The sequence below is a fragment of the Brachyhypopomus gauderio genome, chromosome 17 (assembly GCF_052324685.1).
Source record: "Brachyhypopomus gauderio isolate BG-103 chromosome 17, BGAUD_0.2, whole genome shotgun sequence".
Classification (NCBI taxonomy): Eukaryota; Metazoa; Chordata; class Actinopteri; order Gymnotiformes; family Hypopomidae; genus Brachyhypopomus; species Brachyhypopomus gauderio.
Window position 1 is genome coordinate 11,725,563 of NC_135227.1, and position 24,316 is coordinate 11,749,878.

The 24,316-nt window shown below is 43.5% G+C and overlaps 3 protein-coding genes and 1 long non-coding RNA gene across 6 annotated transcripts; 2 read left to right on the top strand and 2 right to left on the bottom strand.

Moving 5' to 3' along the window:
• Nucleotides 1-220: 220 nt before the first annotated feature.
• Nucleotides 221-1,620, bottom strand: ankrd9 (ankyrin repeat domain 9). Its single transcript, XM_076977729.1, has one exon. It carries the CDS (start codon nucleotides 1,261-1,263, stop codon nucleotides 400-402), a length of 864 nt encoding a protein of 287 aa, XP_076833844.1. The 5' UTR covers nucleotides 1,264-1,620; the 3' UTR covers nucleotides 221-399.
• Nucleotides 1,621-1,849: 229 nt separating this feature from the next.
• Nucleotides 1,850-11,160, top strand: rcor1 (REST corepressor 1). 2 transcript variants are annotated; one of them, XM_076977728.1, is made up of 12 exons: nucleotides 1,850-4,028; nucleotides 4,132-4,185; nucleotides 4,805-4,885; nucleotides 5,166-5,218; nucleotides 5,393-5,554; nucleotides 6,155-6,273; nucleotides 6,536-6,614; nucleotides 7,256-7,459; nucleotides 7,607-7,684; nucleotides 7,888-7,945; nucleotides 8,852-9,090; nucleotides 9,282-11,160. In XM_076977728.1, exons 1-12 carry the CDS (start codon nucleotides 3,872-3,874, stop codon nucleotides 9,321-9,323), a joined length of 1,326 nt encoding a protein of 441 aa, XP_076833843.1. In that variant the 5' UTR covers nucleotides 1,850-3,871; the 3' UTR covers nucleotides 9,324-11,160. The 2 variants fall into 2 exon arrangements, with proteins under 2 accessions (XP_076833843.1, XP_076833842.1); XM_076977727.1 differs by having other exon boundaries at nucleotides 4,126-4,185; nucleotides 9,282-11,159.
• A 971-nt stretch (nucleotides 11,161-12,131) lies between these two features.
• On the top strand, nucleotides 12,132-23,256 carry traf3 (TNF receptor-associated factor 3). Its single transcript, XM_076977725.1, has 11 exons — nucleotides 12,132-12,531; nucleotides 16,432-16,640; nucleotides 17,592-17,643; nucleotides 17,787-17,891; nucleotides 18,239-18,403; nucleotides 18,887-18,967; nucleotides 19,077-19,151; nucleotides 19,448-19,540; nucleotides 20,194-20,334; nucleotides 20,931-21,108; nucleotides 21,582-23,256. The coding sequence occupies exons 2-11, from the start codon at nucleotides 16,435-16,437 to the stop codon at nucleotides 22,151-22,153; spliced, it is 1,668 nt and encodes a 555-aa protein (XP_076833840.1). The 5' UTR covers nucleotides 12,132-12,531; nucleotides 16,432-16,434; the 3' UTR covers nucleotides 22,154-23,256.
• Nucleotides 22,825-24,309, bottom strand: LOC143480206 (uncharacterized). 2 transcript variants are annotated; one of them, XR_013121806.1, is made up of 2 exons: nucleotides 24,178-24,309; nucleotides 22,825-23,749 (listed from the first exon to the last, which is right to left on the bottom strand). It is a non-coding gene; the product is annotated as an uncharacterized LOC143480206 (long non-coding RNA). The 2 variants fall into 2 exon arrangements; XR_013121805.1 differs by having other exon boundaries at nucleotides 24,108-24,309.
• Between the last annotated feature and the right edge of the window lie 7 nt (nucleotides 24,310-24,316).

Here is a 24,316-nt window from a genome sequence, read left to right on the forward strand (position 1 = left end):
CCTGCCTGAGCCTCTTTATGTTGCATAGTCATCATGTGCCTAGAATGTACTAAAGTGAAAACTGAGTGGGTCTTTACAAAAAAGGGCTTTTTGTTCTTCACTGTCTAAAATATAAGTTGATTATGTGCTGATTGTTTTAAAAATTTGGTGACCGTGAGTGTGAAAGTGCAACATGTGAACTTTAGAAGAAGGAAAAAAAACCTTTGGTAATTTCTTTGAGCATTTTTTGCAAAAATAGAATTTTAATGTTTTCGAACCAGTATTTTCAGACATTTTAAAACTTTGACATTTCATAGCATTGGGGTATTCTATTATAGAACATAAACATTAATATTTGCAGCGTTTTTTCTCTGTATGCTAACAATCTTTATTAGTGCGCATAGATTGTCCATTTTGTACTTAGGCTTGGTATAGTCTAAAGTCGAGTGGTCTGAGAAAGTCAGGCAAAGAGTCCAGTTGTTCAGTGGAAATGGATTGAATCAGTTTCTGCATCGACTTGACAAAAAGAGATGGAGGGGACTGTCCGGAGAGCCACTGGAGCGCTTGCTCCCCAATAAGGCGCTTCCACAGCACGGCGTCCTCCTGGAGTTTCCTCCTCATTTGGAAGCGAAATGTCGGCATGAATAAAATGAGGTAGCCGAGGCAGACGTGCTTGGTCCGCATGTCTAAGTCGCTCTGGCCGATCTGATTTAGGAGACAGTCCAAAGGGGTGTTCCCTGTCCCGTCTGTCAGGTAGGGACACGCTCCATGTCCTAGCAACACTATCAAACACTCCGGGCGCACCAGATCACACGCGAGATGCAGCGCAGTCTTGCTGCCGTCAACATGGACGCATCCGTGGCGGTTTATGAACAAGTGTCTTTCGTTGTCTGTGAAGTCTTTCACGGAGTCCATGATCATTTTCAGGATATGCGTCCGGTTGTAGCGGACAGCGATTGTAAGGTGTGGTATTGTGGATGCCTGACAGCAACAGAAACTTCTGCTTGGCATCTCCAACGCGCGAACAGAGAATGTGTTGAGCAGGTATCTCGCGTACTGCTGGTGGTCATGGACCAGCGCGTAGAGCAGCGCTTCCGACGGAGAGAAGGCGCACGCCCGCCCGTCCTCCTCCCAGTGGAACACCTCCATGGTCCTCATGTCCTCCAGGACCCACACCGGTAACAAGTCACGCACAGCCTGGTAGAACGCAAAGGAGGTTCTTTGGCATTGCTTTTCGGATTTGTAATCCGCATTGCCTCCATACATTCCCAGATCCAAAGGCATTGCTACTTTCTCTGCAACTCTTCTCCAACTTATGGTCTTTTTCTGTAATAAAGTTTTCTTTGGTACTTAGATCTTTTGGTAAATGCACAGCCCGACTTTCAGTACAGTCTGTGTATAACCATGAAACATCAGTTTCAGTAAATACTTCAGGTTGCCTATAGCTGTTGCACAATAGTTTGCTAGATTGTGTCTATCCTGACATATGTCGTTGGCTACAGTCATTTACTACAGTGTAAAAAACCGTAACGACAACTCATAGTTTAAACAGATCCATAAATTTAAATGTAAATAGCCTGTATAGTTAAATCAGAAATGAACGGGTTATTTAGTACGATGGTTCTGTCGTCCGCCGTCAAACCCCCCTACACACCAGTCGACAGTTTATATATCCCAGTGCAGCGTGACCACCACGGAACTCCCCTCCGGACAGCCCACGTCGGTTTGCGCACTAAGCCGTGATATACCTCATTGGTCACCAACACTTACAACGATGCAGACGTAACGTCGCAAGGGTCTAAAATGTCTCAAACCTCTCCTTATTTGTTTGGAGCGACTGTGTTGATCTACTCTGTACATCATCTTCGCTATCAAATGACCCTGCTGCATTCAGTACATTGAGAACATGTCAGTGGAGGACGCACATCGACGGGTCACCAGCCCGGGTTATATAATCCTCCGCAGTCTGAACAAACGATGGGTGCAGTGTTTAATCTGACAAAAGGACAGACTGTTGTGATGTTTAACTGCCGTTTATTATTAGTAGCAAGTGATTATTAACAAGCTGATATAATACCAACTAAGTAGTAAGTAAGTAAATGTGTTCATTGTTTGATGCTCCGTTTGATGAACTAGAAAAGCTGAAATTCGCCGGTCCCTTCGTCTATTATTTGGTAGAATAGTACAGTGTAGCCTAAAACAATTGTGAAAAGGACAGTACAACTGACCTCGAGAATATTGGTCAATGCCGCGCTGCGGGCACTCTTCTTATCTAAGCATATATTGATGGACATTAAAGCTTAACCACGCCACCTAGTGTATAAACATTTAATATCAGTCCATTTCTGACGTTTTAAAAATCTCGTAGGCAAGAATACCAGAAATATTTCTGAAGTCCACTGAAAGTAAAAGTAAAAAAATGTAGGACAACGGTATGCCAAATTGTCCCTGATCCCACGAAATGAAGCATAAACCAGTACTGCGTTTTTTAAAATACCAATTTATTAGGAAAAAATAGATGTTGTTTAATGGTTTTATGCTCAGTTTAAAATGTCAGGATACTTACATTTTGTAGCTATATATACACACCCTTGCATCTGCCTACTTCGGGGAAGGCAACTTGGATTCAACTTAGTTAACTCCATAATATAACTCCAGTATATAAACTCCATGATAACTCCAGTAATACTCAGAATATTTTATTATATTTTCGACTGAAGATTAAACCATGATTTAGAAGACATTGTAAAGATCCTGCTGCACCTGAGGAACATTATATTTTTTGCAATACGTTATTGCCAGATGTTCTATTTTGGTTAAATTTAGGCCTACTGTAAAGCGAGGATTTTGTATAAAAAATTGTAAGACTACAACGAAGCTTTCAGAGCTGTCCTGACTACTACAGAAGCTATTGAGTATAGTCACTGGATGTTAAATTCTCTTATTTTTATTATTTGTTCCATATTTTCGTAATACCGTTTTCTGTTTGTGAGTGACTTAAAAAATAAACATTTTATTGTGGTATTATTTTCAACTTTGGAATCCTTATAAGGTGGTTGTGTGTGGATACGATGTCATCACGTCGATCTGATTTTCATGTGGAAGTTATTCATAAATCGATTGCCTAACTTGTATGCTACTGGCAACCTTGCGTGTTCTGCCTTGACTTCGCCAACGGCGCTCAGCCTCCATCCCCCCTCACGTCTCCTCCAGGATGGAGGCTCGACGTGTACGTGTACGTGTACTCATTCATTGTTGAACCAGCTCGGGCCCTCGGTGGAAGTTGAAGTGAGGAGAAGTTCACCAGTCGCATCTGATGAAGCGGCTCATAGTTGTGTGGAGTTGCGTTTTAACGGCAAAATCGCCATTTCGTCGCGAATTGACTTTAACGTCTGCTCCGAAGGGCAGTAGTGGCTTATTGATATTGTGTAGAAATGTGTAAAATAAAAAACTAACGTTAGCTAATGGTATTTTGTTAGCACGCTAGTTGGCTAGGTTATCAGTGCTCACAGTTAGCTAGCTGGCTAACCCGTTTACTTCATCTTCGCACCGTTCCGGGTAAGCTGCTAACTTAGCTACTTGGTGTAGCTAACTGCTAGCAAAATACCAACAAATATCTAGTTTCCAAGTCGTTTTAGTTGGCGTTCAGTTGTTTGAGTGTAGTTTGAAAAAAAAACAAAACTTGGCCATTTGTGGTTTGACATTCACATTTGTGAGTTCTCCACAGCGGAGGCCGTCGCGAGCCCTCTCGATAGTTAGCCGCGCGTTAGCCGCCACCGAGGGTCCGGCACCAGCGGCCAGCCACGGTAGCTAGCGGCGGCTCGGCTGGCTAGCCGCGCGGTCCCGTAGCTGGCTAAAGTTCCTCCGCCGTTCGGCGGTGCCCGTTTTCGAGATGCCCGCGATGTTGGAGAAGAGCAGCGCCGAGATATCTGGTAAGAGGAGGGGCAGAAACTCGGTGAATAACCCGACCAAAAGTTTCACCTCGAACGGGAACAGTAACAATTCATGGGAGGAAGGAAGTTCGGGCTCCTCGAGTGATGACGAGCATGGTAAGTCGTGATGGTAGCCTCGGTCTGTCGTGATAAGTTCATACACTTTAGTTGGTGGTGGTTTGTGTGTCTGATTGTCATTTGTACTTGTTCCAAGCCGCAGGTGGGATGCGAGTCGGTCCGCAGTACCAGGCGGTCGTCCCGGACTATGACCCTGGTGCGTGGAAGTTCAATCTTACCAAGTCCAATGATGGAACAGGTTTCAGGGCGTAGGAGCCTCAAACACACGCCGTTGTTTAAGTAGTTTCTCTAGTTGGATCGGATCTGCCTCAGCATACAGAATGTATTATTTATTCTTCAAGCTGTGTTTGGTGATTTAATATTAACATGATAATAATGTGTGTATTATCGTGCAGATATTTGGCTAATGAGAATGACGAGAGAAGTTTGACTCAAGTATACTGTAGTATGTAATATGGTTATGTGAGAATACTGTCACGTTGAGGATCCCAATTGCGTTGTGAACATCAACGATGGAAAACATGTTAATTGAAAGTCATTTAATTTAATATAGCCATATTTGTTTGTTTAAAGTAGACTGAAACCAAGTCCAATCGCCACAAAGGCTACTGGATGTTAAATTAGTACCAGAAGGCTGCAGACTGTACATTTCTTGATGTTCCTCTGCTGCTGTCTTGTCCTTCAAACGGCGCCCTTGAACAAGAGTGTGTCCTGTCCCTGGCCACTCTGGCCTTAGCACTAGTATAGAAGGGCAGTAGAAAATGCTGGATTCACTCTCTTGGGTATAGTGTAAGTAATTCTTGTTTTCTTATTAGAAGTGGCAAAGGCCAGCCAAGAGAGGGAGAATTTGGGAATGCTGGTGTGGATTCCCAGCCAGAACCTGGCAGAGGCAAAACGTGAGTGCTAACGGTGCTAAATTCTGCTATCAGCTAGGACAATCTTTGTGCAGTTTGTATATATTTACATCTATATTGTTGTTATGCTTGTCTCAGTGACCAGAATTAAGTAAATTATTAGCACCTATATATGAATGTGTGTTATGTATGAGTCTTGTGATTTTTCTGGAGCACGAGAAATGGTCAATGGGGAAAATTTATTTAATCACCTGTGTGTTGACAGTTTGTTTGCTTTTATGGTTGGTTGCTTACACTTTTTATTTATTTATTTTTCTTTTAGTGGATGAGTATATTGCAATTGCCAAAGAGAAACATGGATACAATATGGAGCAGGTAAAATGAAAAGAACTGCTCTCGGCAATTCTGATGAATGAAGAAATAACGTTTCTTTAGAATTTTTTTTTGCCAGATGAATATTGTCTATGCACCTGATTTCTGCCCAGTGCTGTATTTGGGGTTATCAGTACCTGTCCAGAGGTCTGCTATGATACTCATTCTCCTTCACAGGCGTTGGGCATGCTATTCTGGCACAAACACAACATAGAAAAGTCTTTGGCAGACCTGCCCAACTTCACCCCTTTTCCAGACGAGTGGACAGTGGAGGACAGAGTTCTGTTTGAACAGGGCTTTAGCTTTCACGGAAAGACCTTCCACCGCATTCAGCAAATGGTGAGCCACTGTTGGTCTGCACAGTTGGGTGGGGGCCACCAGGGGGCGTGCTCCTATAACACCAAAAGAGTTCAGCACATCCAGACATTTAGTCTCATGCTGAAAATGTGTTGGCAGTTACTACACAACTGAGCTGAAATTGCGTTGAAGGAGTGACTGATTGCTTGCGTAGATTATATATTTGTGTGTACAGAAGGATAAATGGATCTATAGAGTCAAAATTGCAGGGAAACCTGCTGGTTTCACAAACTGGTTTCACATACTCGATCTTGAGAATCACTTTGCTTGCATAGCTGATGAAGTACCTCTGACCCAAATGTAATCTTGTACTTCACTACTGCTTTGACTACTTACATATTTACTACAGTACATGTATCATTTAAATAAAGGTGATGGCATTCTAAAAATGCTAGCAACCCATTGGCACTAAAGAAATAAAATTGTGCTGACTAGTATACACAGTTGTATTTATTGTTAGCCTAGTTAGCATATCTAGGTAAAGTATGCTTGTGCTTCTGTGAATATGACTAGCAATCTTAGTGATCTTGTCAGACATATTAAAGTGTAAATTGCTTTTGTTTGTTTGTTGTTTTTGTCCAGCTCCCAGACAAGTCTATTGCAAGCTTGGTTAGGTTTTATTACTCATGGAAGAAAACGCGCAGCAAAACTAGTGTGATGGATCGGCACGCACGCAAACAGAAGAGAGATCGTGAGGACAGGTCAGACATTTCCCAAAATTCCTCCCAATTCGTTTCAGTGCGATGGAGCTCCCTGCATTCATGTGTATTGTATGTTAAATTAATAATTGTAATTAATTGTAACAAATAAGTGCTGGTTCTCTTATCTCTATTATCCTTGCACTACAGTGCGAGGACCTTGATCACATGTGTGATGTCATTTGAAACGCATGTGTATTGAGAGGAACGGCCTGTTGAAGGCTCATTTTATGAAGCTGTAATGGTCCGTGCCGTTTGCCTCTAGTGATGAAGAGCCTGCAGAGACGAGCTGCACCCCTCCTGCTGATCCAGAGGCTGAACCCAGCAAGGAGGAGAAAAAAGAGGTAGATTTAAACTAGTTAAAATAGTTTAGTCTGTACTGTAAGGTGCTGATGGTGGTAAGTTTGCATGTTTACAAATAATGGTCTGTGATGATGTCCTAGAACAGTATCCTGCACGCGTAAGCATTCATGGGCATCGAATGAAGGAAGTGTTTGTTTGGGGCTGTTTGCTGTTCATTGTGTGATTCTTGTGTGCAGTGTTTGCAGAACACTAAACCCGTATTAGGCCTGAATATACAACTTATGGTGCAGTCAACTGAATATCACAAATAATACACAATGTACGCTTTAGATGTGCATGACCCGTAGTCCTAATCTGCCTGTGGAGATCTCATGAGAGTTTATAGCCTGCACAGGAAAGGCCTTGTAGTTGGATTCTTAGCAGACCTGATGCTCTGCCTCAACAAGCCTCTGCCTTTTCTGAAGGTCTCAGGCTGTTTTCTAGGCTAAATGAAGCCTAAACTAAAGGTGGGAATAGAAACGTTTTTGGCAAACGGCTGCACTGGATTGGTGCTTGCTAGTATTTCACACTTGTTGGGACTTTGGTTGTGTTCCCACAGTCTGTTCTTTTCCTTGATGAGCCATCTTTTAAGATGGGCGTAGGCATAAACTGACAGGGACACTACTCTGGACCACCTTTTCAGCCTGTAGCCCTTGTGGAGAAGCCAGTACATGTTAAGAAAGAGGCGCAGGGTCCGACTGGGAGGAACCTTCACCGAGCTAAGAGGAAGCCCCCCAAAGGCATGCACCTGAGCCAGGGTGACGTGGCGGCCATGTCGAGCAGCGGTCCCGCTGCAGCCAGCGTCCTGAAGCAGCTGGACATGGAGCTTGTTGCCATTAAACGACAGGTTGGATCCTCCTCCGACGCCATCGGCTCCTTCGTTTGAAGTAGTCCGTTGTTTGTCAAGTTGAGCATAGAAAAATAAAAAAAATATTGAACATGGTTGTTAAGAAGCTGAAAGTCGTAATCCTGCCCCTGTGAAACGTCTCTGCAGATCCAGAGCATCAAACAGAACAACAGTGCTCTGAGGGAGACCCTCGATCCAGGAGTGGAGGAGTTCAGGCCTCCTGAGGTAATCAGTCGGCCCAGCTATGGCATTAAAGACCAAGACTTCTTGTCTGCTTCTCACAAGGATCCAAAGAGGAATAAAAGTAGCAAAAAACATCATAAAACACAATTAACTGTAAACAAGTGTTCTGATTCTGAAGGTATTCTGTCTTCGTTTGTGTATACTGGTCAGTTCCTGTGTGTAATAGAAGTTCACTGTTTTTGTAGGTGAATCAGAAGTTCAACACGCGCTGGACTACAGAGGAGCAACTTTTTGCAGTACAAGGTCTTTTTTTCCATTATGGGTACTGCATGGCATTGAGAAAAGTTATAGCAGGGCATGTGTCTCTTCCCAACTCTGGGAGGAGTTTTCTATACTTTCAGAACAGAACAAATGCTTATTTAAGCAATATTTGTAAAACATTGCAGAATAAAAGTTCTGTATTAATGCAATAGTAACACTGCTCAAAACCAACACAACTGACCTTTCACCCCTATTCCAATGAGCATGTTTGCTTGACATCCCACTGTCACAGACACTGTCAGCTATGCTCAAGCGGCGCTGATTATTATGGCGCAAGCTGGGAGAATTGTAATCATAGGCTCATTCAACATACAAGAACCTACCAATGAGGAACTTGGCAAATTTGGGCAATAATTGAGAATTTCCTGCATCCCGTTGGTTGTGCTGAAGGAATTATAGGTTATTCTTTTATATCAGTATGAAAATGAAACTGTAGGCGTAGACATAAACAGCTAGCTCTGTGGTCAGTGAGAAATGTCTTGGTCTGTAATGCAGAATAACAGTCTAGCACTGAGCCTAGTCTCGAGTAGTTAATGTCAGTGTACCCTACGTCAATCTTAGGTAAGCATTTCTCAATATTAGTATGTCCCATTTTGCAATGGAAAAGGAGAAATTCAGTGAATAAATTGGTATTTGACTTCTAATGATATTCATAGGACACACTTTGTATATGTTCCCTATGCCCAGAAGAGCGAGAATAACCTAATTAGAAAGAAACTACAGACTTGGTTTCCCTGGGGCTTTTAATATACTGCTTATGATTAGTCAAAACTAATCAGGGTCTGTTAGCATGATCAAATTTGCAGTATGCTAAAGTCATCTGTTTGTTTATTTATTTGGCAATTTTAGTATTTAGGGGTATTATCTTCTCTTGTTTCCTTCTCTTAGCTATAAGGAAATATGGAAGGGATTTTCAGGCCATTTCCGATGTCATTGGCAACAAGTCAGTGGTGCAGGTGAAGAACTTCTTTGTGAACTACCGGCGTCGCTTTAACCTGGACGAGGTGCTCCAGGAGTGGGAGGCTGAGCACGGCGTGGAGGGCTCCAAGAGCTCAGAGGAGGAGAAAATGGAGGTGTCGTCTGAGGAGGGCACCACCACCCCGGTACCACCAGAGGACCAGAAGGAGGTCTGAAGGTTTTTCCCCACGCCAGCGCATTGCTCATGCTGCTAATGGCTCTTAGTAATTTCCACCAAGTCACTCATCAGAAACACAAGAGCTCGACCCCTCGTATAACAGATCCAAAATGTCATTATGTTGGGATGTATTTCCTCAAAGGAACTAGCAGTTTTTGAATATTTCTTTATTCTCTTTTTCAGGAACCTGTAGCTACAGAACCACAGATTCATGCGGCCTCTTGAGTGGCCATGCGACGGTCAGGTGATTGCTCCCAACCCAAACGCAGTCCAGTTGATGTTACTGCTGTGCTGGAAAGGCACCAGAGCCTTTACAGTCACCCACCGCAAGGGTAGTCGCTTCATACCAGTCTGGCCCCCTGCTCCCCTGACCTCAGTCAACCCCCCCACCCCCCACAGCCCCAGCCAAGTTGGAGGCACAAACCTCACCGGGCCTGACTGAGGAATAAGAATCGTTTCACTTTTTATGTTCTGTCACTGCCAACTCAAACAGGAAGTTGCGTGTCCATCAGGTCAACGTTATGTGTGGTGCAGCAAATGCTGGGAATGTCGAGGATGGTTGGGGAGCACACACACACACACACACACGCAGCTTGACTTCCATCCCAGTTTCACTAAACTTGCTTCATGGTCGTGAATAGTTTGTTAGTTCGTGTGAAGAGATGTCTGATCTCAGCTGTTTTGCCTCCCTGCAATCAGATTCTGACTGAAGAATTCCCCTTGTGCTTCCCTCCCCTCAGGAGTAGTGAATCAGTCTTTTTTTTCTTCTTTTTTCTTTTCTTGAGCTTATAAAGTAATCAGATTTAGTCTCTTGTGGTTTTAGGTGACTTCCGTCAGTTGTTCTATCATGAGTTAAGCTATGAACTATTTATTTGCTTACAATGTAGCTTCAAGAAAATGACAAACTTTCCAAAAATTTAAGTTTGTATATTGTGTGGAATTTTGACACCTGTACACATATTTTTTAACTTACTTGAAGGTTAGAAGAATAACCTTGGTTGTTTTGCAGCCCATGTAGACCTTTGGGTTACCGGTGAGAATTATATTTGTTGTCAGTACTCTCAGTTTCATGTCATTCATGTTCAACAATTGTACTAAGCTGTAATACCAGCCCTCGCATAGCAGAGTGGAGTGTGTTTCAGAAGCAGCTGGGTGCCCTGTGTACATAAGCCAGACTCAAGACAGTTTTTACTGCCTTCTTTCATCGTAACTTCATAGTAATCGCTCTCCAATTGCATAATGATTCTGTACAGAAATAACATCATTAGGAGAGCTGGGGTGGCTTGTGCTTGTAGACTAGTGCAAATGTGAGTTTGGGTCCTGGAATGCTGAGTGGACCAGGACCTAGCAACATCATCAAAGGAAAATGAGAATACAGGTGTGAGTTTAAGTCTTGAACTGCCCCTTTAAGATGTTCAATCATTGGATGCAAATTGCAAGATTTTAAAAACTTTTTTTTTCGTACCCATTTATGGTGGTTTCTAGCTCACTTAATGAACCTTGTTTTAACTGAATTTCTTATGTAATGCATTAAGATACGTGCTTAATAATGGACCATTGGGTAAGGTGGTGAGGGTGATGGAGAAAGAAATATATATGCCATTATGTGTTCATGGAAGTTTCCTATCAAGGACTGTTGACTAAGTATGGGCTCTTGTTGAAGTGTTGTGGGTTATAGTATTTTTTGGTGTTTTTTTCTTTTACTTTATGTGTACTAAGCTCTGTCTTGCATGCACAGTCAATAATTAGGCAGTCTAGGCCCAACTTTAATAGTGTAGATGCCAATGAATTGAGAGAAGAGGATACCTGGATGTCCATGTTCATATTACCATAAACAGTAAAAGCACTGCGAATGTCCTTTAAATTACAATTAGATAAAACCTGAGGTCAATTAATCTTCATCTTTCACTTTTTTATTACTGTACCAGTACCAAAGTTAATATTTTGAAAGGGATGTATGTGTGTGCGTGTGTTAATGACATTACATGCTTTGCCCATATAATCAATTCAGTGCATCAGACACAATAAAATACAGATTTATTCAGACTGCAATGCTTTTATGTTTCTTGATTCTGATGGATTGAGCAGTTTGTTGAACTGAGAACTAGTCTAAGGGCATTTCTTTATGAGGGAAAAGCACGTGTAATCTGCTTGCTTATAAACGGATCATTTCGTGTATACATTTTAACTGAAGATAGTGTTTTACTATGAGTCAGTGGTGTTAATAGACTACTCAATATTTTAACAGTAAACCTGAGCGGTAAAGCACCTTTTTGGGTTTGTTTTTGCTAAGCTTCTTGAAAAGATGTATGCGTATTTTTTAGGCCAGTGGATTGCAAACTTTTCTCAAGAAAGTGGACCCACGAGAAGACGTAATTTGTACGTTTGTTGATTTAATTATTTAGGTTATTCAATAATCGAGTTCCAGTTAATAAACAGTTGCACATACATAACAAAATGAGATATTGAGTTTATTCAGTTAATCGCTGAGAACATTAATGAACACAAAAACATCTTTTTATCAGTGTATTAATGCGGCGTATTTTAAAATGGAGTTGGGGCGTTCATACGGTCTCTGGTTCAGACCAAGAAGTGCCACGATACTGCTCCACGTTTTGGGCCTACATCCGTTGCTCTAGCGTACTAAAACCGGTTTAACCTGACAGGTGTAATGATTCCTGTACTTGTGAAAATAAACTGACGTAAAGATATAGTGCTTTCATGTGATATGATTTATCAAGCAACATGTTACTGATATGAATTTTCAAAGGGCCTCTTTTCTAAATGTATCATGCATAGCCTATTAGCTAATTGTAGCCAATTTGGTCATTAATAGTCTTTTTATGGGTTTCCTGTTAGTTTTCATTCCACCATCTGAGCCTTACACTGAGTTACACGCATACTCCCTGTGAGTCCCATAAGATAATGAGGAACAAATTTAGCATGCAATTTTTTTTTGTCAAATAATCTTAATAATTTCTATAAATATGGAGCCAGTGTAGACGCTTTGAAACACGTGTTGTATGCTGCCCTCTAGTGGCCGTGTGTCCCTCCCTGACTTCAATGGCGTCCATTTACTACGTTTTTCATGACGGGGATTTCCTGAGGAAGTCGGAGCGAGGGGGCTTTCCAGTCACTAGAATTGACATCAACAGCACAAGGTCTTATTCTGGTGCCTTTATATTTTCCACATTCGACCTGCGCGATTTCTCACACCGGGACATTCGACAATGAAAACATTTGATCATTTGGCACTTGCTGCCCGTTTGAAAAATCAACAGAAGCCGCTTTCTCCGTGTAAATTAGTGGTTGTGGCTTAGTCTCGGTGTCTTTCATGAGTGGACAGTCCTCCAAGGCTCTCTGTCTACTGCCTACATTGTTCAGGAGGATAAACCATTGCTGGGATCTTGGACGACGTTCCTAATTGATTCATGTAAGTACTGCAAATCACATGTGTGATATTGTAAATATTGCTGGCTTTAATATGTAAGTAGAAGGTAGGGTTAGCACCAACCTGTGTGAAGGCAAGCCTGAAGGTCTGTGATAGATACAGTCGTCCACCACAAAGATGTGTGGCTAGCTGCCGTCTGAAGGTGCCTCTGGAGATGGACTACCGCTTATATTGGTCAGGATTTCTTTAGAGGGACTAGATCTGGTCACCGGGCTAGTGGGATAACCAAGACCCCACCAAAATCACTAGGTTAAACCCAATCTGTCCTCAACTATAGTTGGCTAACATAGCTAGGACATGATCTGTACGGTGTCTTCCAGTATACAGTAATATGTTAAGTAAGCCTACATCATTCACTGCCTCCAGGCTTATGGATGAGAACTTTCTCCACCATAAAAACACTTGGAATTTGCTATTACAACCTACTTGTAAAAATGCTATTGATTGAATGCTTAGATTTTCCAGCCTAATTATATTCTGGGTATAATTTTTACAGTTTGTTTGTTTTGTTTTGTTTTTAAATTCACCTTTTTAATGGTGCATGCAGTGCACGACTACCACACATCTCCTCTACCATTACTGTGCACTACTGGGTAGCCTACCTAACCTAGGAAAATCTGTTTAAGGCCTGTGGGCTACTGAGGGAAAAAACCATGATGACACACAGCATAGTGTTAAACATAGCCTAGTGTTTTGCTGAATTAAAAGATTCAAAGGTATTATATTCATAAAAATGATATGGTATGGTCATTTCGAAAGACTGGGTACTATTTAACCGATTCACTTCAGAACCTAGACTATTTGAATCCAACATCTGTTTCATTCTCGGAATAACATGGTAAGACCCCTTGATACGCTACAGTGCGCACAAAGTTTTGTTCTGGATGTCAGCAAAGGATCATAACAGACATCTTATTACAATTTGTTACTACAAATCTGGTGTTTTGGTAGGTACCAGATTTGCTGTCACCTCATCATATTTACAGTCACATTTTCATCTGTCAGCATTTGAACGTGCCTTTTCTTCCCGTTAACGAGCTGTGTCAGTCATATTCTATCTCCTGCTCTGATGAAAGGTCAGATGAGAATTGGCTGCTATTCCCCCTTAGACTTTTGTTTCATTTTTGGTATGATTTCTCAGGCAGGCACGCACATTCAAAGAAACCTCCTTACCTGGACGCCACTCAGTCCTGAACTTACACTCTCGCTGTATTGAGTTACACACATCGCCCGCCAGCTCCTTCTGGTGTTGGGTTCTATAGGGCTGAGATGCGAAGCTTTGTGTGAGGGTGCGTAAAGTGTCTTTCTGCATCTGAGGTTTTGCTCTTGCCCTGTCTACGTTTGAGGCATGTTTCTGTCTGGTCTGTTAAAAATACATAAATAAATAATTGGGGTCACGGCCTCTGTTCCATGGTTGGTGTAAATCCTAGATGTGGTTTTGGATATAAAAGTAAGAAAGAATTGGCACTTGTATTATTATGTAAGATGTAAATTACACAATACTTCTTTCAGGCAGACTTATGGTTAACACCTCTGAAGTATGTTGTTGTAGTTTAGTCATTTATAATAGCATCTCATGAGATGTTCCAGTTTTTACAGTTGGTTATGGAATGCTTTTTAACATTTTTATTAAAGTGTGTATGTTTCTTTGTGTGTCAGCGTACAGGGATGAAGCAGCACGTCGGAAAAGCCCCTTAAATATTCTGGGAAGTTCCTTGAGAACTACACATATTGGTCAGTCACCAGTGTTCCAACTTCCCTGGGCTGGCTTTGATTGGCAGGTCAGCCCGGTGTTAGGGGAATGGTATCTCACGTGGTCTCGGTCTCACTTGAGTGCCCTCTTACACAGGCAGTTCAATACTTCACCTCTGGTGTAAAAAAAAACAAACGTGCAGTAGGAGAATGACTGTAGAGATGCAAATACCACTAGTGAAAAAGAACCGAAATCAAAACGTGGACACTTTTTAATGTAGATGGCGTATTGCAGTGGTTTGCCATCTGTCTTCCTGGCTGAAGAATCGTTACATCAGTCTGATTGATTTGGTGTATCTTGCGCTTGTCTGCACAGTGGTGTCCCAAAATATCATTAAGCCTCTTTTTAATGAGACAGCATGTATATTCACTTGGTTTGAATTGCTACTGCTACTGATGCTTGCATTGTGAGAAGACCTGGGTGAGTGCTTTAGGGAGGATCACCTCATAGTTACCCGGTCCAGTGTTTGTGATGTACAGTACTCTGAGGGGTAGAAGAAAATCCTCTTTATGACTGGCACAAAGAATACAACTGTGTATATTTTTAGCACCATTTACATGCTGTGTTTGCAGAACGGTTTGTTATTAAGTAAAACTCATTTCATCTGCTGTAAAAATGACATCAGTTCTTTGTTGGGGTCACTGATGAGCTCTCCTAACCATTCAGAGTGTGATCCAGCCCATTCAGTCTTAGTTAAAGCGTAGATTTTTAAAATAAATGATGTACTTTAGGAGTAAACAAACAAACAAGTCATTTCCTATTGGTTCCCTCCCCACGATTTCCCCACAGAGCTCTCCATGTTCTCCGGTGAATTAGTCGAACACTGTAATTGTGGGCTCGTTTGTTTGCGGCACTAGAAGAGAGGGGGCGCTACACTGGAGCTGCACCCGTGCCACAGCTGTGGCTAAACGTAACCCGAACCCAAGGCCACGGCACTGCCGGAACCTTCCGGCACGCACGCGCGGTTAGCGTGGAGCTTAGCTCAGGGGAGAGATATTATTAGTGCCAGAGAGCTATGCCTGTTATGAAGGGGTTTCCCGGGCCGCCCGCTGCCAGGCGGGAGCTGTTGGTGTGGCCAGACGGGGCCAGGGTGTGAGTGGAGGTGTGACTCCACCATCCGTTTCCATATGAAGGTGCACCAGGAGCCGAGTGTAACCTGTAACCGTGCTGAGCTCCAACAGCCTGGAGGGGGACGAGAGACACCGGAGTGTCTGCCTCTTCCTCTGTGTTCCTTCATCTTTTGGCTTCATTAAGCTGCGTGCAGATGGGTTCCACTCTGGTCCTGGGGGGTCATACTTTTCCTGCTCACTGATTTGACTCAACTAGGCTAAAGTATGTGTTAATATATTCATTTCGGTAACTCTCAACATGAAACTAAACAATAGGGACTTCTTGGTTAACATACAGATAACAGTCAAATGGAGTACTGTTATTATAAAAAAAACTGCAGAAGAAATATGATCCAGGCCAGGTTTCCCAAAACTGTCGTAACACATAAAACATTGTTTAGTTGTAGAGAGTGTATCACTATAAAACGCTCTGCCTCATTTAAGAGGGCCTTAACACTACAATGTTTCAGGGAACTGGGACCCTGATATGTAGTTTCAGGAAGCTTGAGTTATTTTGCAGGGCATCACTCTGGAAAATACCACACTGTAATGGTGCGGTCCTGCTGGAATGTTGTTTGACTTTTGATATGGCTTGAGTGTGTAATGTGGTGCTTTTTGCATGGCTGACATCAGTTGTGCTCATCACTGGTCACTTTCGTTCCATCCAAAATAACCACTCATCATTTACCAATCAGTGAGTGACTTGATGGTGTTCCAGGTTAAAGCAGAAATGATGAATTCTGGTCAGCACGTTTGTCCTTGTAGAACTGGGACATTTCAGAATGTTTCCAAACCCTCCAAAAATAAGTTAAAAAGTGCCACCCGGTTAGCATGACCATAACTGGTGTCTACTAGCCTGCTATTTGCTGTTTGATGCATTAGCATTTGGGATGACATATGTAAATAAACGCTTCTTTGTCACTGAATCGACCTCCATGTAGTTCTGGCATGGCATGTTGGCTGGCCGTGACACGTGTGTGTGTACGTGTGTGTGTGTACGTGTGTGTGTGTGTGGTGCAGGTCATGTCCGCGGGCCACACTGTGGAAGGGCGGGAGCAGCAGATTGCCCTGCAGTGTTTTCACCCTCCGCGCGGTGGTTTTCGAGACCACTTCGTCATGCCGCCCGAGTCCAAGTACTGCTGCGAGTTCTGCCGCCTGGTGCTGTGCAAGCCGCGGCAGACGGAGTGCGGCCACCGCTTCTGCGAGACCTGCATGGTGGAGCTGCTTAGGTAAAGGGGCGGGGCGTCTGTAAAGGGGCGGGGCATCAGCACGTGGGGAGGGGGGCAGTGACGTGACACAGTAACACCTTAAGAGTGATGATACAGTGATCTTTAAAAATGTTTGTAATACGTTTGGAGAGGAGTGTTGGAATTTTTTAAAAAACCCTGGGAAAACGTGTGGGTGTGGTTCACCTGTTCTATATTGCTTTGTGCTAGTATGGGATTGGTGGTATTGTGCTAGGACTTTTAGAAAAGGAAAAGTTCAAAAGTACAGACAAGGATAGGCAACACTGAATAACAGATAATTTACATTTTTATTTCATTAAAATTGTTAGCTTCCAGTTCTAATAACAATAGAAGGTTTAAGCAGCATAAAATGCCCACTTGTAGCAGAAGGCTGTTGTGTTATCTGATGAGAAAAGGTGCATCATTTTAGCTGTCTTAACTCTTTTGTTTCTCTGTACAGCCTCTATTGAGAAAACTAAATAGAACATTCTTGAGGGTTCAGTTCAAGGTTCCTCTAGAGGCAAATTACCAGGAAGATTATTTCTGAAGTACCTGGGATTTCCATTATTATCTATAGTCCTAACAAATATGTCAGGCTGAGCTATTAGCTGTCAGCTCAGATTTCTAATCGGGATGCTTGTGTTTTGATAAGGATTTATGAAACTGTGGTTTGACATGACTAGTCAGCTCAAGTAAGATTAATACCATAAATTACCACAACAGTGGGTTTGTCAAGGATGCTGCTCAGTGTTCATATAAATATTACAGCAAATTATTCAGCGATTTAATCAACAAATCACATGACTACGCAAGTGTATATAAAATAGAATAGGAACGAGGCCATTCTAAGTGATTTTCATTATTTACACAAGTCAAACTTTGTACTAGATTCCTTTAGCCCCAGGGAACTGAAACGTCTGTTTTGTTTTTTCTCTCTCTTTCACTTTGATGCAGTAAGCCTAACCCAGTATGTCCAGCTGACCTGGAACCACTTTTCAGTGACAAGGTAAGTCCCTCCCCTCCTGCCCCCTCCCTTAACCGTTACCACAGACATCTCAGACACCGTCCACCAGACAGCACTGTGCACAGCAGACAGAGGCTGATGCCACTGGAGCTCTACGTTCTAACCGCCAGGTTCCTTCTTGCCAGGTATTCCGTGACGTGTGCTGCCAAAGAGAGATCTTAACACTGAAGGTGTACTGCCGCAGTGCCAAGAATGGGTGTAAAGAACAGATGAGTCTCCAGCAGGTTATGGTAAGGTCCTTTTTGAAGAGCACCGTTGCAGAATATACACAGCACTGCTTGGAGAGACTTTGTTCAATTGTACTACAGTAGCTAATTTTAATTGTATTCTTCCTTTAAAGAAACAGCTCTGATATGATTATTGCATAGTTTAATTAATAAAGTGTATGCCTTGCTTAAGGCCGTTTAAGGACAGGACAGCACCTATGATATAATACATTTAAGCATTATGATTACAGCAGTTCCTATACACTATAAATATACTTTATTGATTTTCATTAATGAGTAAGATAATAGTTTTACACTCTCTCTTCATGTCTCTCTCTCTGTTTTTATCTCCATCTGTCTCTCTCTCTCAGGAGCACCTGAACACGTGTGAGTATTTTGAGGTGCCCTGCCCCCTGGGGAAGTGTAAGGAGAAGATCATGAGGAAGGACATGGCTGAGCACCTAAGCCGCAAATGCAAACACCGCGAGAGCACGTGTGAATTCTGCAAACACAAAATGGCCCTGACGGACCTGCAGGTACCTTCCCACAGCCTCGTCAGCCTGCCTCACAGCTGGCCATGCAAGAAACGGAAAGTACTCGTGTAGTTTCGTAATAGTTTTTTCTTTCATGTGGAAGTGTGGCTTGTTTTCGTAAGAGTACAGTATTCTGCATGTCTTAATCCTTGGTGGTAATCAATGAACTACTTCCTCTATGTTGAGTATTTCCCTTCCTTTAGTGCCAAAAATGTCCCATGACCTTTTCGGCCCGACACTGAGCTGGGAACTTTAGGGGAATCTCCTGTAGCAAATTGCCATTTTAGGAATGCATATAGTCATGATGTTTTTCTGAGGTTGAGGAATCACTTCCTGGATTTGACTGGGTTATTGGGTGACTGGTTTATTATCCTAGAACTTGTTGGTGGATCATCTAGGTCTTCTTTAAGGTTCTGTAGCATTTCTGACTGTGGTGCTCCACACTCAGAACCATCAAGTCACTGCAGGTTCTCTGTTTGTTGGCAGAAACACAAAGAAACGGTCTGTCCTGCATTTCCAGTACCATGTCCTAATCTCTGTTCATTTTCATCCATTCTAAGGAGTGAGGTAGGTCTGGTTTTAAAATAAATATGTGTGTCTGTGTACTGAATCCAGAGGTGTGGTGATGTTGTGTATGTGTGATCTTCACTGGAGCTGTTGTTTATGTGCTCCACAGCTGTCCAGTCATCAGCACGACTGCCCAAAAGCTCAAGTCACGTGTTCCTTCTTTCGTTTCGGCTGCTCCTACAAGGTGAACGAGGCTCCTCCTGTTCTCACGTGTCCTGTATGCTGATTAGACATGTTGCAGCGCTCCTGTAATTACGTCTGCAGGAATGCCGCTAAAGATGAACAGTGACGAAGCTTTTAGTTCAGGATAGTTTTAGTTCTGTCATATCCAACACACCAGTACAAGAGCAAATAAATTAAAAAATTAAGGCAAAGGTCTTTTATTATACATAAATATGTGACAAAGTGGGGGAAAAAAACATCAATAATATGTATGTACACAATGAAAAACGTTTTGGTTTTTTATTGCCTGCTTCTCAGGGTCTCAACCAGGACTTGAGGGAGCACGAGTCGAGCTTCGCTGCAGAGCACCTACGGCTCATGGTGGCCAGGAACAGCGTGCTAGAAGCCAAGGTAGCCACGTCCACCTTCAGCTTTCTGTAGCCACGTCCACCTTCAGCTTTCTGTAGCCACGTCCACCTTCAGCTTTCTGTAGCCACGTCCACCTTCAGCTTTCTGTAGCCACGTCCACCTTCAGCTTTCTGTAGCCACGTCCACCTTCAGCTTTCTGTAGCCACGTCCACCTTCAGCTTTCTGTAGCCACGTCCACCTTCAGCTTTCTGTAGCCACGTCCACCTTCAGCTTTCTGTAGCCACGTCCACCTTCAGCTTTCTGTAGCCACGTCCACCTTCAGCTTTCTGTAGCCACGTCCACCTTCAGCTTTCTGTAGCCACGTCCGCCTTTCTGTAGCCACACGTGGAGACACGTTACGTGTGCGACGGCTAGGGAGTCTGTGGTTTAGTAGCAGTTAGAGATTGTAGTAAATTGGGATTTGTAGTTCAGGGTGAGGCATGCATGAGTGTTTTCTGTTCTGTGGTGTTTGGGTCAGACATTAACATGGTGACCTGCTCGTGTCATGCAGCGAACCACAACGCAGTCTGTTTTCCACAGCGAAACATGCGGACAATACTGCTTCATATGATTGTATCATTCACTTGTGCTTTGGGGAGTTTTTTTGTTTGGTGTGTTTATCAGTGATTAGCTCAAGTTTGCGTGTGTGTGTGTAGATGGAGGATGTCAAAAGTGAGCTTTTAGAACGCTACAAAGTCCTTCCCAGCCTCAGCACTCGCCTTACAGAAGTGGACGTGCAGTACGAGGAACTGAGGGAGAAGTACCGGCAGCTTGAACAGAAGCTCACCACCATGCAGGTGAGGGGGCGCACACACACACACACACACACACACACACACACACACACACACACAGGCTTGCTGTGCTAGTACCACACAGGCTTGCAGTGGTAGTACTACAGATGGCAGACACACACTGAACAGGGAACCTAAACATTAAAAAACGAGAGATATCAACTGCTTTAAAATGAAGACTGGTTTATGGGCGTGCCTCATCACAGTGCCCAGAATCACTGAATGGAAAGCATATGTGATCACTGTGGCATTTTGGGAAAATTTGAACAGCTATTTTATTTTGCTCGGCTGACCAGATGGCGTACTTGCTGGCTTGAAAGCATGAAAGCCAGATTTCGATTTTGGATCAAACTTTTAAAAATAGGATCACAGCCCAATTATTTCACATACTTTAATCTCACATTCTAGATCTCTGGAGAAGTTCTCAGTTGTCGCTTAACACATAGCGAATGTTTGGTATCGGAAAACATTTGGAGCATGGAGAGAAGTACTGATGTCTGTGTCTGTGTGTGTGTGTGTGTGTGTGTGTGTGTGTGTGTGTGTGTGTGTGTGTGTGTGTGTGTGTGTGTGTGTGTGTGTGTGTCTGTGTGCATGAGCAGAAACTGATGAGCACTCACTCAGAGAAGCTTCTAGAGGTGGAGATGGAGCTACGAGAGCTACGTCCGCTGCGGGCCATGCGTGAGGAGGTGGAGGCCCTGAGGAGTGCTGTGGACAACATGTGCTCTGTGGTGGCCTCCCTTGACTCCACCCGCACTGGTCCTAATACACACACGCTCGGTGAGTGCTCACACAGCACACCGCTACGTCATAAACCTCATATTTGCTACACATACATCTTACTCAGTGTGCATATTTTGATTGGTTTCAGAGATGCAGAGATTAGTTTCACAGACTATGAGATCACATGATGTAGATATAATTTGGTGGCGTGACCTCCTTCTAATCTAACGGAGCGTTTGAAAACCCCTTCATCTTGTAAATACTCTTCAATCTCTCCATCCAATCACTTTCACATATATCTGTGATTTGAACAATACGTTCCCCCGAGTGTAGTTGCACCTTTAATCTAATGTCCTTTAGTAGACCTCGGGCATCCAGAATACCGATATACACTGTGTTAAATACTGTCATCATAACACCAGGAGACAGAAAGTTGATAACTGCCCGTGACCTCGACTGGCAGCTCATTCAATAGAGCCATTGTAAGTTCGTTCTGCATTAACCCACATCCCTCCATCGCTCCCGCCCAGCCTCCTTGGAGACGCAGTTGTCGCAGCACGACAAGATGCTCAGCGTGCACGACATCCGCCTGGCCGACATGGACCTGAAGCTGCAGGTTCTGGAGACGGCCAGCTTCAACGGCACACTCATCTGGAAGATCCGCGACTACAAGCGGCGGAAGCAGGAGGCGGTGGCCTCCAAGACGCTCTCCCTCTACAGTCAGCCCTTCTACACCGGCTACTTCGGCTACAAGATGTGCGCGCGCGTCTACCTGAACGGCGACGGCATGGGCAAGGGCACGCACCTGTCGCTCTTCTTCGTGGTGATGCGCGGCGAGTACGACGCGCTGCTGCCGTGGCCCTTCAAGCAGAAGGTCACGCTGATGCTGATGGACCAGGGCCCGGCTCGCAAGCACCTGTTCGACGCCTTCAAGCCCGACCCCAACAGCAGCAGCTTCCGGCGGCCCACGGGCGAGATGAACATCGCTTCGGGCTGCCCGCTCTTCATGGCGCAAACCGTGTTGGAGAACGGCACCTACATCAAGGACGACACCATCTTCATAAAGGTCACGGTGGACACCTCCGACCTGCCTGACCCATGATGGGAGGCGGGGGGAGGTGCTGTGTTGCCCCGCCCCTAGACCCTCCCCCGCCGCCCCCCCCCAAGACGGGCCGGGCACTTGCGGACGAAGCGCAGACGGGAGGGAGCGGAGAGAACGAGGAGCCGCATCCGACTAGAGGGACGATGGAAGCGTGAGCGTTCGGACGGGCCCTGGAGTCAGACTTGTGCCGGTGAGACGGTCGTCTTTAGTCTGCAGTTTTGGCAGACTGCCTGAGGTGGCGCCGGACCAGAGAGCGTGCGTCAGGCTGACTGGGGGGTAGGGTGAGGTCTCCACAGTGTTCAGCAGGGACCGGAAAGAGCAAACGATGTTGCAGCTCTAGACTATAGCAAGGGTTGGCGTCTGAGCTGGCGCATGGCAAGAGAAAGAAAATGACACAGTAGGTATCGCTGCCAGTGTGAGGAGCTTGACCTGATCACTGGCTGCGAGAAGGATCCGTTGGGTTTTATTTTTTCGCCTTAATTGATGTGTTGCTCTTAAATGTGTTTCTGACATTAGATGAATTTTTTTTAACAGCACAGTGAGAACTAACAGACCATCTGTATTGCAGGCTGTAGATCTGGCAGACAAGCCTTCATATTTGATGAACAAGAAATGCCTTGTTATTTGATTGTATTCAGTGAAATTTTGGTGGAAATTTTTCGGTGGGTAAAAAACAGTTTTACGTGTCGTGTTCTTATAGAGAAGAACTTTGTGAGTAGGAAGTGTGTGTGTGTGCGGGCACTGTGGTGGTAGACCTTTGTTTTTGTGTATTGGTTGTAAAGGACCTGGGCTACAGAGCATGAAGACGTACGTTGGGCACTAAACAGTAACCGGATAAGTGCTCCCTCATGAGGGGCAGAAACCTCTTGCTTTTTATGCATGTAAACCTACAATACTTACATGACTTAACCTCCAAACTGTGTTTACTATTTTGACACATTATTTTTTGTAATGTTAAACATTGATGGATGCTGTGCATCGGAATATATTGTTCTTTTTTAACACCATTTGAAATACTAGACTTTAAACCAACAGCAATGCTGACAAAAACATATACAGTTAACCAGATCACTTTTCAAGGAGGAGAACATTTGCACAATTATTGTTTTTTGAATGTGTGATACAAATGTATAAGTATATAAATATAAAATGTTTAAACCATTTTAACATACTGTATTTTGTGGTGGTACATAAACTAAGGTCATCAACTTTCTCTTATGATTACCTTCTGCCAGTCTCGTGTTTCACCAGGGTGCCTTTCGATGTGAAGTTCAGCAGGTGGCGTTTTCATTTCAGTCGGAAATCAAAAGTGGGTGGAAATCAAAATTGGGTAATGCGGAACAGTTTCCCATGGATTCTAATATGCCACTGGCCATATTTTCCCTGTTGTATAACTTCTAAAGTGAGGTTAAAAAAAAACATGTCGAGAGAATGAATGCAGAACAATGCAATCTATGTACATACAGCGTGTACCTGGGTAAAAGTGTCCGGTTCTGTCGTCTGAGGAAGGTTCCCAATTACTGTCCTTCCTTCTTTGACCACAAGATGGCGGAAACATACAATTGACAGGAAGGCGGGTGGCGTGGGACCTTTAGACTACAAACAAGACCGATAACGGAGGCATTGTAAAAGCGCCAGGAAATTGTCGCTATAAGAAAAGACACCTAGTGCCACATGGGGGGTGTATATATATTAAATAAACATTAAAAAAAATGTTAAATAAAATATAGTTTAATATGGTTTAATACCCCTTTTGGCACATAGTTCACTCTTTCAACGTTTGTTTAAACGCCTCTGTTGTAGGGCTTGTCTACAAATAATATATAGGAAACTTCTTATGAAAAACGTTAGCATACGAAATAGAAACGGGACTTCTCCATAATTAAGTGTCTAATGACCTCTGATTTTTAAAGTAGTGTTTTGTAGTCGAGCGAAAAGCTCGTAAATAATTAACCTTTGCGCCAGGACAGGAGAATGTCAAACGTCTCCGTTATGCCACTTTTAGATTTCGACTTCATGTTTACCTTGTTTATGGTAAAACGGTGTAAACCTGGTCTTACGCCAGCAAGTATGACTGGTGTAAGCTTTACTAAGATAAGCGAAACCCCGCCTAGCCGGCACGACTGTGAGCTTTGCTGCGCAAAACGGTCTGCTGCGGCGTCT

Coding starts and splice junctions, on each gene's coding strand:
- traf3 (XM_076977725.1), top strand. CDS start 16,435: ATGTCCGCGGGCCACACTGTGGAAGGGCGGGAGCAGCAGATTGCCCTG. Junction 19,152..19,447: donor GTTTCGGCTGCTCCTACAAG/GTGAACGAGGCT, acceptor CCTGCTTCTCAG/GGTCTCAACCAGGACTTGAG. Junction 20,335..20,930: donor AGAAGCTCACCACCATGCAG/GTGAGGGGGCGC, acceptor GTGCATGAGCAG/AAACTGATGAGCACTCACTC.
- rcor1 (XM_076977727.1), top strand. CDS start 3,872: ATGCCCGCGATGTTGGAGAAGAGCAGCGCCGAGATATCTGGTAAGAGG. Junction 4,886..5,165: donor GAACCTGGCAGAGGCAAAAC/GTGAGTGCTAAC, acceptor TTTTTCTTTTAG/TGGATGAGTATATTGCAATT. Junction 7,685..7,887: donor AGGAGTTCAGGCCTCCTGAG/GTAATCAGTCGG, acceptor CTGTTTTTGTAG/GTGAATCAGAAGTTCAACAC.
- ankrd9 (XM_076977729.1), bottom strand. CDS start 1,263: ATGCCTTTGGATCTGGGAATGTATGGAGGCAATGCGGATTACAAATCC.